This window comes from Puccinia triticina, chromosome 4A, assembly GCF_026914185.1.
Source record: "Puccinia triticina chromosome 4A, complete sequence".
NCBI classification, from domain to species: Eukaryota; Fungi; Basidiomycota; class Pucciniomycetes; order Pucciniales; family Pucciniaceae; genus Puccinia; species Puccinia triticina.
In genome coordinates, this window is record NC_070561.1 from 3,087,111 (window position 1) to 3,101,198 (window position 14,088).

Genomic DNA, 14,088 nt, shown 5'->3' on the forward strand with positions numbered 1-14,088 from the left:
AAAGAAAATGGCTTTTTCACTTTCATGAAGCTCATGAGTCATCAAGTGAAAATAATTTCGTCACAGGAAACAAGATCAAGGTCAACAGGTGGCTTTAGGAAAATAGAAAATATGTATCTCTAGATAAAAATCAATCAATAGGGGGCTTCACAATAAGGAAACCCAGGAAGGAGTTCAAGCGCTTGCAAGTACTGTTATGAGGATGCTTGGGGCAATTTCTTGCAGGACTTCAACCTAAATTTTTAAGCAAGTATGTCGCCGCAAGTAAAGAAACTTAGTGCTGAGAGAAGCAGAAAAACTTATTGTGAAACCCCCTAGGACAAAAACCCTGCAGACTAACTTGGCAAATGTCTTTGTTTTATTGGTAGAGTTTGTGTATGTCAAATGTGTCACTGCAGACAGTTGAATGAGTTTTTTTTTTTTTCAGTTATATTAGGGCACAATTGAAATTTTTGAAACTTTAGAGACCACTAGAGACCTAGGCGGCTTTGCCGCTGCAGGAAATTAGTCCAACTCCTTCAAGCCTTGAAATGCCCAACCTCTACCCCCCTCCTCCAGCATGGGTGGACAAAAACTGTTTGAGGGGGTTTTGAAAAAAAAATAGGTTCCTGTAAGGCTCATTTCAAAATCAGTTGTCAAATGCAAGCAAATAAAGCCTTTTCCTATCCTGAGAAGCCAAACAGGCTAGGTGGGCAGCTCTCCTTTGGAAGCACTCCTAATGCATAAACATTACTCAAAGATTCTTGAGCTCAAATAAGAAGTCAAATAATCCAAACATGACCCCCTGTATTGGTTGCATAGTGTTTATCAGAACAAAATAGGCCTTAATTTGGTTACCCAACTTCCTGACAATATCCCACAGGTAATCTATATTTAATCATTAGCTCTAATGGCCACAAACCCATCAAGTCCACCCTTTTCATAATCTACTTTTCCAATCACAAGCAACCATCAACAATTCAAGACCTCAACTCCTCTTTTCTATTGAACAGCTCAAGCTTGTGACAAAGGCTAATATTCCAAAACTCCCCTTAATGTCTTGTTACCTGTCACCACAATTGACCTGAACCAATTTTGCATTTGCTCATGCTTGGTTTCTTTTTGCTTTGACAGCAACAAATAAGCCATCTAATCAAGGGCATGGGGTTGGCTGGCTATGAAGAGATTGATTCCAATGTTCAAATATAAAAAAAAACATCCACTTTTCTAAGTATATGGCATAAAAAAGGATGAAAAAAATATTTCAATGGAATATCAGTCGATCAATCCTCAATAGCCATAGCCAACAGCAAAACAAGAGCAACCAAGATAAAAATAGCAGACTGAGAAACAAAAGTAGACCAAGATAACAATAGCAGCCCAAAAAGGAAAACAGCAGACTGATAAAGTAAAATAATTAGATTCATTGAGGGTGAGGGCTTCAACCAGCAGGAATCTCCCAAGATGTTGATGTTTGACCAAATGTTGAGGTTCGACTGATAGGAATCTCCCATGAGGTTGGTGATTGTGGGTACAAGGGAGCATGATGACCCATCCCACTTCGCATCATACTGGGTCGCTGGGTTGTTATAACTCCATTTGGAATTGCATCAGATTAATCTGATGTCGTCAGTCTTGATTTTTGGCCGTCTTCTCAGCGAGCTCCTTTTGAACTTGTTGGAGTTTGTCCTGTAAGCGAAGAAGCTGAAGGTTGTTTCCATCACGGGGTCGGTTTGCCTATGTCTGCAAGCGGCTGATGGACATGTTGGCATCCTGCAGCTGTAAAGAATACAAATGAGACATGCTGGTCTCACGATGCTGGGTCGCGCGTGCCTTGGGATAAAAAAAAAAGCCAAGGCGCTATGAAGGCCGGCCTGAGATTGAGCTGTTCTTGAGCAACGAGAAGACGAGTTCGCTGGGGCTGTGTTGGTAGGTAGGGAAGCCGGGGTCGCCGATGGGACCAAAGGTTGATTCTGAACCGCCGTTAAGCGGCCAGGTGGGTTGGGTGTTGCCAACGTACTCGCAGATGGATTCGCCGTAATCAAATTCTGGTTGGACGATTGTGATGCATTGCCCGCATCTTGAAGGGCCTTGTTGCTGGTATCTCCATTGATATGAGCGGGGTCTTCTGGCAGCTGAGATTGAGTCGCGCTCCACCCTGAAAGGTCCGATCAAAGATCTGATGCTTTGGTTCAAAGATCTGGTGTTTTTTGGGCAAAGATCCATTAGCGTTGGTGTTGGTGCTCGTGCTGGTTTGATGATGGGTGATGTGGTGATTTGGTGGAACAGCCAGAACCAAAGCTGAGGTTTTAGAAAATTGATGAATTCCCTCGTGAAGATCCAGATATTTTAGCTTTTTCTGGTCTAAATTGACATCTGCGGGGCCCGCAAGTCCTCCAATGAGCTTCCAAGCCCCCACCCGGGAGAGGGGGAAGGGTCCGAATATGGCCAAGGTCAATACAGATAGGTCGCGTGCGAGACCGTTGTGGATTAACAACGAGGTGCGACGTGTGACAGCGGGTTTGTTGAGGGTTGGGTGGCAACCCGCCGGCTATTTAATAGGGGAGGGGGAGGGGTGTTTCCCCCCCAGGGGATCCGGTTTCGTCCTACCCCCTCCCTGGAGCCCACTAATCATTTGATTAGGGCCTTCTTGATATCATTTTTGACCGGCCTTTTTTTGCCTGTTGCTGCTGCACTGGCTGGAAGGTCAATCCGAGGCTCCCTCCAGGAGTTTGGGGATTATTTTTCAACATTTGGGGGCTTTTTGCTAAAGAACACAGGCCAAAACCATGTACTTGCCCGCGGTGATTCTGTGATTTTAATATACTTGGATTTTATGGTGTTTATGAACAATTTTCTTAAAATTTGACAAGCTGTACTGATTGATCAGCAACAAGCAATCACATACAGCTTGCAATAATTTCAAAATGTTGGACATATATAAAGGCCTTAAATTTACCTCCAAAGTTTTTTAGATTTCAATTGTGAATTCCCCTATTGGGATGGAAATTCCATGTGAAAAGTTGGAAGATTCAAAAATTGATAAATGGGCTGCAGATAATCATTTGCCTCCTATCTACACACTTTAACAGAAAATTATTGGCTCATATCTACAATATGCATGCACAAAGGAAACCAATGTTGAAACAAAAGAAAAAAATAACACAATCAACATAAAAAAACTGTGTAGGATTTCATCAGTTTCATGATTCATATGAAGTGTGAAGATTCAAGTCTCAGGCACTGTAAGGAAAAGCCAAGCAACTGCAAGCAGTTTACATACAAGAACTCCAAGAAAGCTTTTTGTATTACACAAGCAACGGTGGGTAGTTATGTTACGTTGCATTATCTGCGCTTTTTGCGTAACATAACTACCTGCGTTATCCAACGCGCCCCATTACGTTACAAATAACCTGCCGTTTAAGTGGCAAATGGTTAGCGTAACAAGTCTTTTTCCGACGCCGTTACACTACGTTATTGCTTGGATAACGCAATAACAAGCCCTCAAAGGCCGTCTTGGCGCTGAAATTGGCTCAGCATCTGCGCGCCGCGGGCCCTGATAACATAACAAGCAGAAACAACTGATTCAAGAAGTGGTGCAATAACGTAGCGCACCACCGTTACAAGTAACTTCAACGATAACAGCTTAAAAACCGTTACATTACCGTTATGGGTAATGTAACTACCCACCGTTGACACAAGCCTTTGTCAAGGCTTAGTGCTGATCAAGCTCCAATGCACACAGTCACTGTGCAGAAAAAGCTTATGTATATTTGGGTGGAGCTAGAACAGCAGTTCCACAGCAGTAACCAACATTTCAACTGGTAGCATTTGTTTTTTTCTTTTTTCTTTTAGTGAAGAAATGAAAAGACAAAGAGAATGAAATCAAAAAGAAAGATCTTTTTAACCAGATAAAAATCCATTCAAAATCCTGTAAAAACAAGTTTTAATTGCTTGTATGTGTGCTGATTTTCTGACTTTCCTTGCTTATACATTTTTTGTAAGATGTGATCAAGATCACCATTTCTTTATGGCACTGCTCAATTGAATTCTGGTTGCCTACCTGGGGGAATGCCTTTTGAACTGTGTTTTTGATAAAATGTAGTTCAGATTCATCCAATGCACTCAAGTCATTACTAGTTAAGGTCAGCTTTACATATTCTTGCTCCAGACTTCGAAATTTCCAGTATTTCTCCTTTGTAGAGTCATTCAAAATTGCAAGGAAATGGTTTTGGCAGTGATATGATTCTATCCACATTTCTAAATCAAACTTGGTTTGGCATTGAGCCATCTTTGTGTACCGATCCATTTTAACAAACTCATGTCGCTCATGATCACTCATGCTTTTCAGAAGATCCACTAATTCATCTGGAGGTGAAAAAAACACAGCTGAACTTATATCTTATTTATATATATATATTTAATATCATTCATATTCAAGGATCAGTAGATGTATATATGCTCACCAGATACATTGGATGCAAAATATGAAATCCCACTTACTAATTTCCTTTTTCATTTGGTCTGTAAGTACAGGTCTGGATGGAAATGAAGGGAAAGCCTCCTTATAATCTTTAACAAATTTCCAAACAATCTTCTTCTTTGATTCAAGATTGCCAGAAAATCAAAAAATTCATCATGAAATTTTTGGATTGATTCCATCTTGTTGTCTTTGTGATTTTGATGAACTACCAACAACAAATTCTTTTCATCTTCATTAAAATATTTATTTATATTTTCAAAGGCCTCCTGGAAATTGGCCTTTTTCCCTTTTGTGTTTGCACACATCATGTCTTTGACTGCTGGCAACACTGCAAGAGCTACGCTTCGCTACAAAAAGCGGCGCTTTTGCGTAGCGAAGCGGAAACACGCTACTCTGGATCCAGAATAGCGTTAGCGCTAGCGGAAAATCACTACTTTGAGCGGTAGCGAAGCGCCAGAACCGCTACTGCAGTTTTGGCCTGCGCGTAGCGAAGCGCTTTTTTTGCCGCTTCGCTACAGTATAGCGCAGCGGAAAAATTGACGCTTTTTGGCGCTAATAGCGCTTTTTAGCGCCAAAAGCGTAGCGAACCGGGTCGCTTCTGTGTCAAAAGTGTAGCGGGCATCTCTGCCTTTTGGTGGAAAATGCCAGAAATAGTACACAAACATCAATCCTCCATCATTTTATGATGTGCAGTATTGATGTTTGACTGGTGCTATGGTAGCGCAGCAAAATCGCTACAGTAGCGTTTTTTCCGCTACTATAGCGAGAAGCGTAGCGAATTGCCGCTACTCTGCGCTAAAAAAAGCGTGCTATTTTCTTTAATTTTTTCCCCTTAAAAAATGTAGCGAATAGCAAAGCGCCAAGTCCGCTACAAAAAGCTTAGCAAAGCGAGGCTAAAACCGCTACGCTTTTGCTACGCTGCCGCTTTTTGTAGCGTAGCTCTTGCACTGTTGCTGCTGGTAGGGATTGTTGACACAATAAATTTGAACTTGAAATATCAACACTTGAATTCTATTTAATCAGGGAAAGAGTGAATGATGTGCATATATAATCAGACTTGCCTTTATTCATTTCAACTGATTGTTTGGGTTTGCATGAATTTTATGAAGAGTCAGAACTCCTCTTCCATTTTTACAATCTATTAGAATAATATTATATAACTGACCATCTTGATTGAAAATGACTGCTTTCTCCTGAGCTAAAGAAGTGATTCATCTCCTATTAGTATTCAAAACATACATCAAGGAGTCAAGATGGTTCAAATCTGGGATTGGAACCATTGCAAGACTGAAAGCTTGACATACATATCTCTTGCCTGCCTTGGTCTGAATCTGAAAAATCAGAGCCTTGCATTAGTATTAAATGTGGGAAAGGAAAGAACTGTCATTTTCAACAAATTCCCTATTGTAAATGACACACTTTTTAGATTTTCCCCTTCTCCAAGTGCTTTTGAAAACTCAGAGTTGTGAATATTGTTCAAAGACTGATAGCTTCTCTTGACAAAAGATGTTGAGCTTAACAGTGGGTGTGTTAAAACACTATAGTAATGCAACAGCTGCAAGGAAATTAAAATCTTTGTAAGCAACATAATCATAGTTTGGGTATATTGGCTGGTTTAAATCAGGGAAGATGGTGGTGAGGAAGTGAGTTGGTTGTGGTGAAAATAGGGAGACTGGGGGGATATTTATAACCTGACTGGTCAGTCTTGGTCAGAAAAACAGTACTTCCAGTGGCAGCACTGGGAAATCTATTATGCTTGAACTTAAGTTGAATCACCTCTGTACTTTTGCAAAGTATTCTCTTCAATGTTTCAGTGGCAAAACCGGGAAAAATATCAGATGTGATTGAATCACTTATTTACTATTGCAAATCATTCTACTCAATGTTTCACAATCAATAAAAAAAATACATTATGTGAGAAAATTGTACAGTGGTCACAATGTACTTAAATATTGTGGAGACTCAGTCTCAGAGATGGATAAAATTATCCAAGTATATTAAAGTCTCAGGTTCGTAGAAAAAAAATTCAAGGGTTCCCCCTACAACTTGGCAAAATACAAAAAATAATAATCAAAGGTTTTGCCTCCTACAAAACATGGGACACCAGGGCATGAGGGGACAACACAAATAATAAATACAAAAAAAAATGGACACAAACAAATCCCGCTCCCTGCCACCCAGCGCAGCAAGCTGGCGCATCGTGGCCCAACACCCATCCCTGTCTAGCAGGGTTAAAAAGCGTTGGGAAGAGGACCCCCAGCCCAAAAGCACAGGGGGGTCCCCGAATATCCCCCGCCGGACTGCGCAATTGCAACAGCGGACGGGGGTGAGGTGACCACCTGACTGGAAATACAGCCCGGCAGGTCGCCTGAAGCTAAATCCCTCCCCCCCCCCCCCCCTTTTATACCCGACATTCACCAAACCCCCACTCTCATTATCTCATCATACACGACACCGCCCGCCGCCCAACAACCGCCGCCCCACCAACCGCACCACGCCACAGCTCTTCGCCCGAGTATCAGACCCATAAAACTCCCCGCCACGCCCCCTCGCCTTCATAATTGCCTACGAGACGCCCGCGGCCAGAACTACCGTCGAGACGCCCCCAACACCAACTACACACCCGGGCGAATCGGGACAAGCCCCTGCGCCCACCTGACGCAGGAGTCATACATGCGCCAGGTGGGCGTTACAGGACGCCAGCGTGACCATGAGTCACGCTGGCGCCACCGTCATACACGGCGGGCCGCCCGAGCCTAGAGGGCGTCATGTCAACCGTGATATTGACAGGTGCCGCTGAGGGCGTGGGCCAGGCGCCTCCCCGGGTGGCCAGCCATGCGTCACGGTTGAGCTGGCGTCAGGCTGTGCCGCGAACTGGGGTCGGCAGCCGATCGCACAGCTCATCCTGATGCCGGCTGGGACCCGCAGCGAGCGGGCGTCCGCATGTTGCCCGCCGGCCTGGTTCGCCGCTTGGGCGCCTCGAGGGGGCGTCAGGCCGGGTGGCTCGTTGGGTTGCGACCTCTGGCCGGTCAAGGGGCGATATGATGGGGGATCGGCATGATCTCCTCATATGCCCCTATCCGCCTGCCAACGACCACCCGTCATCGTTTCAGACGACGGCGACCTCAAACGTGCAACATGCACATACATACAAAACAGGGTCGTGTCACACCCCAGCCCCGCCCCCAAGAGTGCACTTGGGTCGGTTACCTCGGTTCCCCGCCTGGGGGGGAAGAGGGTTGGAGAAGAAATAGACCGGTAGAGAAGAGGCCTTCGGTGGCGCGGAGGAGGACGATAGGGCCGAGCAGGGACAGCAAGGCGGCCGGAGGGAGCCATTGCTCGGCGGTCATGGTTGTCAACCTCTGCGGCGCCCCGTCCGCGCCCGGCTCGTTGTCCCCCATCGCCCCCACATCAGCCGCCGCCTGCTGTTGCTGCTGCCGCTGGTACGCGACCGGTTGTTCGATGTCGTGGACGGGGACCGTCGAAAGCCGCAGCGCAAGGAGATACGTCACCATCTCTTGGCTTCCGTCTATCTTCCGTTGCGTTGGCCTCTTGCCAATCTCTCAATGACTCCTCTTGGCGAGCAAGCCCCTCTCCCGGTTGGGCCCCCAAAGCCAGCCCCCGCGTCTCTCTCCCTTCCCTCCATGATCACCCCCCACCTTGCAGCAATGCCGAAGAATTGCAGCACAAGCCCATCATCCATAGCTATCAAATATCAATATTTAAGAAAATGAAATAGAATAAATATAAATCAATAGCCTGTGAATCATAAAGAAAAATTACAAGTCTTTTGGTAGTTTAAGAACTACTTTTATTTAATTTAGCACAACTTACTTAAGAGGATAGCAGTCAGGATGAAGCATGAATTTTCTGCAAACCAGCAAAACTTTATGTGAAGTTGGAATATACATATCTCAGCAGCTGAGAAAAAATAAGCTACCAACACATTTTAATCCTGATAAGCCCTCATGTCATGCATAGCTGGATGAAAACTACTTGTAGATTAAGAGTTGATGACAGTAGGAAGTTCCCAGAGACTAATCTAAAAGGATTAAAAGACATAAAGAGCCTAAATGGAGACATTTATTTTTATTGAACTTGGTTTAAGTAGGTGGGTGGAGAGGAGGGCTTTCCCCAGGGAGGAAAACCAAAGGAGTTGTCTAAAGAAATAATGGGAAGTCTTTGTGAGAGATTTCAGGTAGGCATGGGCCAGAATGTGAGCTGTGAAATCTGGCTAGAAGGGGGGATTCAAAACAGGACTGAAGGAACTAAACATAAGATCTGCAGCGGCGAAGCCGCCTTGGCCTCTAGTGATGAATGAATCATGAAAATTTCCATATGAGGCTGCAGTGAAGGAAAATATACGCTGATGCACAGCAGCAATCTTCAGCCAAGAAAAACTATAACCCAGATCACAAAAAATAATTAAAAAAACTTTATTATTCACCTGGGGAGATAGGTTCCCACTCCCCCGGGAGTGCCAGAGCTGAATTTGATGTGAGTTTTGGTTGGATGTGAGCCTGATTTGCATCAGTAACTCATCCCTGAATGAATTGAAGTGGATGCAGAATTGAGTCAAAAGTCAGTCAGAATTGATTTGGGAGTCAACACAATGTTGTGTAGAATTCTTTTGTTTTCTAGGTACAGCTAGAGGAAAAAATATGATGAAATGATATTTCACCCAAGTCCAACTCATCAATTGCTCCTGTTTGATGATGTCAGAGGATAGGAAAGCAAAATTGCCATTCTTGAATGTAATTCCTGTAAAAAAAATGAGTTTCTTGTAATCCCACTTTCTTAAATCCACAGAATTCTAGACCTGCAGATCTAAGTTTTGGGGTGTTTTTTTTCTCACAAAATGGGGCAAAAAATGCCCCATTATTCTCACTTGGTATGTTGAATATCCCCAAAGGCCCGAAGGCCCTATGGATGACCCTCCAGCTGTGCCGGAGCAACAAGCAAAAGTGGGCCGGTTGGTAAGCTGTCCAGGGAGGGCCTAACCAAGCAGTTAGGGGGCTCCGAGGGTGGGGGCGGACGAAACCGAATCCCCTGCGGATCACTCCACCCCACCACACCCCCTTTAAATACACCAACTTCCCACTGGCCCCAACTCACCACACGAGCCGTCGTTTACTCAGCTCCCAGCGCCACGGCCGCCCACGTTTCTAGGGCCACAGTTCCCGCCTTGGTGGCGCCACATCTTACTAACCCCCAGCTCAACCCATTCGCCACACCAACAATCTATGTACGAGTCCACAACAGACCCTCTCGAGACTCCGCCACCACACATTTCAACGGTAACCTCGATTGCAATTCCTGCGCTGGCAGTTACGTGGGTAAGGCATCAACGCCACGGGCTATGCAAAGTCAAGTTGCAACTGATACCTGATGATCTTCCTTATACAGTTCTTGTCACCAAGAACGCCAAGCCCCGCTCGGACGACGACACCGAGGCGTTGACGTGGTGGCTCGACGTGCTGTCGCCAACGGACCAGGAGATGAAGCTGCTCAGCAAGCTCTTCCCCCTCCCCCCCCCTATCTTTTTTTTTTGTAGATGCTGACATCCACACAGGTCTTTGGCATCCATCCGCTGACCACCGAGGACATCCTCATGCAGGAGACCCGTGAAAAGATTGAGCTCTTCCGCAACTACCATCTTGCCTGTTTCCGCTCGTTCAACCAGGACCCCTACTCGCCGACGTATCTCAAGCCGCTCAACATCTACATCATCGTCTTCTGCGAAGGCACGCTCTCGGTGAGTATCCTGGCCCTCCTTTATGTCCACTCGAAGAAGGAAAACCCAACTAAAGGGCTGAGAGCGGGTGAGAGACAGCTCCATTTCCGGGCGACGCCGCATGCATGCACAAACACTTACCACACATTTTTTCCAACCTCACTGTTTTGTAGCTGCTCTCGCTAACATATTTGGTCCATTTACAACAGTACAGCTACCTCCAGTTCCCGCCTTTTTGGAAGGAAGCCGGCCCTCTCCAACTCCTACATTTGGCGCTGGTGCCGCGACTGTTTTGGATCCGACATGTTCAAAGTATTTCTCCCCCTCATCCTTGACCCCGAAATGGTCCTGGAACCCCAGAGCTGGAAACTATTCAACACACTCAATGGTCCTGGAACCCCAGAGCTGGAAACTATTCAACACACTCAAAGTCCAGGTCCGTCTCCCCCCTCTCTTTCTTGCACTACTCGCCCCTGGCTTTATTTAACCCCTTTTCTTCTGGCCGATCTATACCTAAATGCTCAATCAAAGCGGGCAAGAAGATGCCGACTCCCAAGTCTTCCCCAACCCCTTCGTCAAAATATTGTCGAGCTATTCCGTGCTAGAAGTGCCCGCAGGGTCGGAGATCGAGCTTGAGAAGCTCGCCACAGTGTCCAAAAGGATCTTGGTAGGAGCGGCGAGCTGGCGCCTGAGGTCCTGACAAGGTCTGTAGCCTTCGCCCATGTTGGTCTGATTCTTGGTTGCCTGGTGGCGCAGCATGAGTTTAAGCGTCTCTCTCATCTTGCTCTCTCATCTTGGCAGCGCCTCACGCCGCCAATAGTGCCATCAAATTGCTCTCTGCTCCCCGGTTCAGCGAGTGCTGCTGTTGGCCGCGAGCCCACTCCTCCGGACACTCCCTCCTCTCTCAACTTCTGCTCTTTCTAGCTCCTACTGGCCTACAAGCACGCGGGGTACTCAGAATTATTGGAAAATGATCTGCCCATCTTGCCCACCCTCTTCAACATTTATGTCACCCTCTTTGATGTCGCTGACCGCCCGCCTCTTTGTCCTCCCAATCAATAAAATCTCTCTTTAGCACAATTAACACTACAGCACAACGATAAATATACTGAATTCTAAGTACAGTTCACATTTCACATAAATTTGAATTGTGACTAAACACAATAACTTTTGGGGAATGTGAATGTAACATTTCCTGGAATGGTAGACAAAAAATTTGATTGCCTTCATAATTCAAGTTAAATCAAAAATTTATTTCTCATTTGGTTGACTTCCATCTTCAATGTGCAGCAGCAAAAAGCAGCTATCAACATGTGGCTTGTGGAATGTCCAAAAATTTGAGCCTGAATGGCTTTTGTTTCTGCTAAGGCTTGGCCTGAAGCATGTTCCAGTTAAATATGAAGTATTTTTGGTTTTCCTATAGGCACAATTAAATTTGGCTATTATAAAGGCCTTTCTCACGTTTTTATGAAACCATGTGCCTTGGGAGGTTTCACTGCCTGTGTATGTTTGCAAAAAATCAAAAATAATTGCCATCCAACCATTAAAAAACAGCCACCAGATAGTAATAATCATGATGAGTGAGCATTCCCAGTTTTCTAAATCCTGAGGTGCATGAGACATGAAATTTACAGTCAAAGTGGCAACTGCAAAATGTTCATTTCTTGCATCACCTTTGTGAAGCAGAATTATACATATACCAATGATGATTTACATTCCATGAATTTCAAAATCATGAGCCTCTGTAGAATTTATTACAAGCCTATAACCTGGAGAAAAAAAGTCACCAGGGGGCTTGTAAGGGTGGAGGGGAGGAGTGTGTTTGTTAGAGGCTTTTTCCCTGCAGCGGCGCAGCCGCTTTAAACTCTAGTTCACATTATATGCCTCATGCACAAAATTAAAGTAAAAGTCAACTTGGTATTATTGGGTTTAGAATTTTGGAATGTGGTAATGTTGCTAAAATTAGTGAAACCCATTTTCTTGGAAATGCTGTAATTAATTTGAATTTGGCTAAAAAAAAATGGTGATAAACTATTGTATTGGGGTGAAAGTCTGAGGTAAGTCAAGGTTGGATTGCAGTGCCACCCTAGTTTGGCCACATATCCTGGCCTCTTCACAAAAATGATTGTGTGATTTTTTGTTTTTCAAAATCCACATGTGCACATGCAAGTGAAATTTTTTGCACTTTGCTAATAGTCACCCTAATGTACGCGCGTACATTGAGGTGGAAATATTACAGGATGGGCCTTTCACAGCCACATGAAAAGTAAAAACTTTGTGTTGAGACACCAATTGTCCCCCTGATGTACGCGAGTACATGAGGGGGACAATATGACACACTGCGCCTTTCACATCCCCATGAAAAGGACACACTGGTCATGGAGCCAAGAAAGGCCTATATTTTAGATGAGTTCTGGATGAATTCCAGATGAGTTCTGGATGAATTCCAGATGAGTTCTGGATGAATTCCAGATGAGTTCTGGATTATTCCTTGGCAAGTTATGGTTTATTCAGGATGATTTCCAACTGATTTCAAGCTGACTTCCAGTCTTGTTCATACCTATTCAATATTTCTTTACCAAAGGCCTCCAGCACAGTTATGAGTGGGAACATATCTCCCCTGGTGATTCCCTTGTCATTGCTATGTCCAAACGTTATATGCTGATGGTTTCATCCTTCAAGGAGGAAACATTACTCAATACATGTACTTTTCAATGAAAAAATGCAACTCAATTAATGATTGAATGGTAGCACTTGTTTTAAATTGGTACTTTTCTTGTTGTCCTTCAAATTTTGTACACTAAGCTGCAATATGTGTCCAAATTAAATGTACCAAAGGGTTCATACTGAGAGTTCACAGTCTCTTGTATGGTGGATAATGGATGTGTATTAATTTCCAACATTTGCTAAGCTCCACATACAGGCACCAGGAAAAAAAAGTAGTCAGTTGATGACAACTGACATAACACAGCTCTGGTTTCAGCTCCAAAGCTACTCCATCTGCTAGTTCAGGGCTGGCTGGCACACAGCTCAGTGCCCATTTTGGCACAGCTGAAGCCTCTAGCTTGCAATTTTCACAAGCTGCTCCTCAGCTTTGTCCCAGGCAAAGCTGCTGCTCAGCCTTGGCCCAGGCCCAGCTGCCCCTCAGTCTTGGCACAGGACAAGCCACTGCTCAGCCTTTGCCTGAGCAAGAACGGGTGTTGATGAACACACACCCGTCCCCCGGAGGCAAGCCCTCGCCCACGCCCTTTGAAAAGGGCGTGTGGGACCGCACACCCTTGATAAAGGGCGAAAGGGCATGCACACCCCTGTATGGGCGTGCGAGGGCGTGCACGCCCCCACATGGGCGTTCACAGGCGTGCACCATGGCTCGTCGGGAGCTCCTCGGCGGGCAGATGCAAGTATACCTGCTCGCCGAGAGCCCCTCGGCGGGCAGTTACAGATACCACCTCGCCGAGAGCCTCTCGGAGAGCAGGTATACATGCACCTGCTCGCCGAGAGCCTTGCCTGCTCGCCGAGAAGGATAACTCTCGGCGAGCAGGTATACAAACACCTACCCGCCGAGCCTGCTCACCGAGAGCCCCTCGGCGGGCAGGTGCATGTATACCTGCTCGCGCAGAGAAATCCTCGGCGAGCAGGCATACAGATCCCACCTCGCCGAGAGCCTCTCGGCGAGCAGGTATACATACACCTGCCCACCGAGCCTGCTCACCGAGAGCCCCTCGGCGGGCAGGTGCATTTATACCTGCTCGCCGAGAGAAATCCTCGGCGAGCAGGCATACATATCCCACCTCGCCAAGAGCCTCTCGGCGAGCAGGTATACTTGCACCTGCCCGCGGAGAGGCTCTTGGTGAGCAGGCTCGGCGGGCAGGTGCATGTATACCTGCTCGCC

General features: G+C 45.7%; 4 protein-coding genes across 4 annotated transcripts; 1 reads left to right on the forward strand and 3 right to left on the reverse strand.

Moving 5' to 3' along the window:
• Nucleotides 1-1,839: 1,839 nt before the first annotated feature.
• Nucleotides 1,840-2,205, reverse strand: PtA15_4A380 (uncharacterized protein; the record flags this gene model as incomplete). Its single annotated transcript, XM_053168258.1, has 1 exon — nucleotides 1,840-2,205. The coding sequence occupies one exon, from the start codon at nucleotides 2,203-2,205 to the stop codon at nucleotides 1,840-1,842; it is 366 nt and encodes a 121-aa protein (XP_053019485.1).
• A 5,463-nt stretch (nucleotides 2,206-7,668) lies between these two features.
• PtA15_4A381 (uncharacterized protein) lies at nucleotides 7,669-7,977 on the reverse strand (the record flags this gene model as incomplete). Its single annotated transcript, XM_053168259.1, has 1 exon — nucleotides 7,669-7,977. The coding sequence occupies one exon, from the start codon at nucleotides 7,975-7,977 to the stop codon at nucleotides 7,669-7,671; it is 309 nt and encodes a 102-aa protein (XP_053019486.1).
• Nucleotides 7,978-9,705: 1,728 nt separating this feature from the next.
• On the forward strand, nucleotides 9,706-10,531 carry PtA15_4A382 (uncharacterized protein; the record flags this gene model as incomplete). The annotated part of the gene is made up of 4 exons (XM_053168260.1): nucleotides 9,706-9,798; nucleotides 9,883-9,936; nucleotides 10,035-10,217; nucleotides 10,406-10,531. The coding sequence occupies 4 exons, from the start codon at nucleotides 9,706-9,708 to the stop codon at nucleotides 10,529-10,531; spliced, it is 456 nt and encodes a 151-aa protein (XP_053019487.1).
• A 256-nt stretch (nucleotides 10,532-10,787) lies between these two features.
• Nucleotides 10,788-10,976, reverse strand: PtA15_4A383 (uncharacterized protein; the record flags this gene model as incomplete). Its single annotated transcript, XM_053168261.1, has 1 exon — nucleotides 10,788-10,976. The coding sequence occupies one exon, from the start codon at nucleotides 10,974-10,976 to the stop codon at nucleotides 10,788-10,790; it is 189 nt and encodes a 62-aa protein (XP_053019488.1).
• Between the last annotated feature and the right edge of the window lie 3,112 nt (nucleotides 10,977-14,088).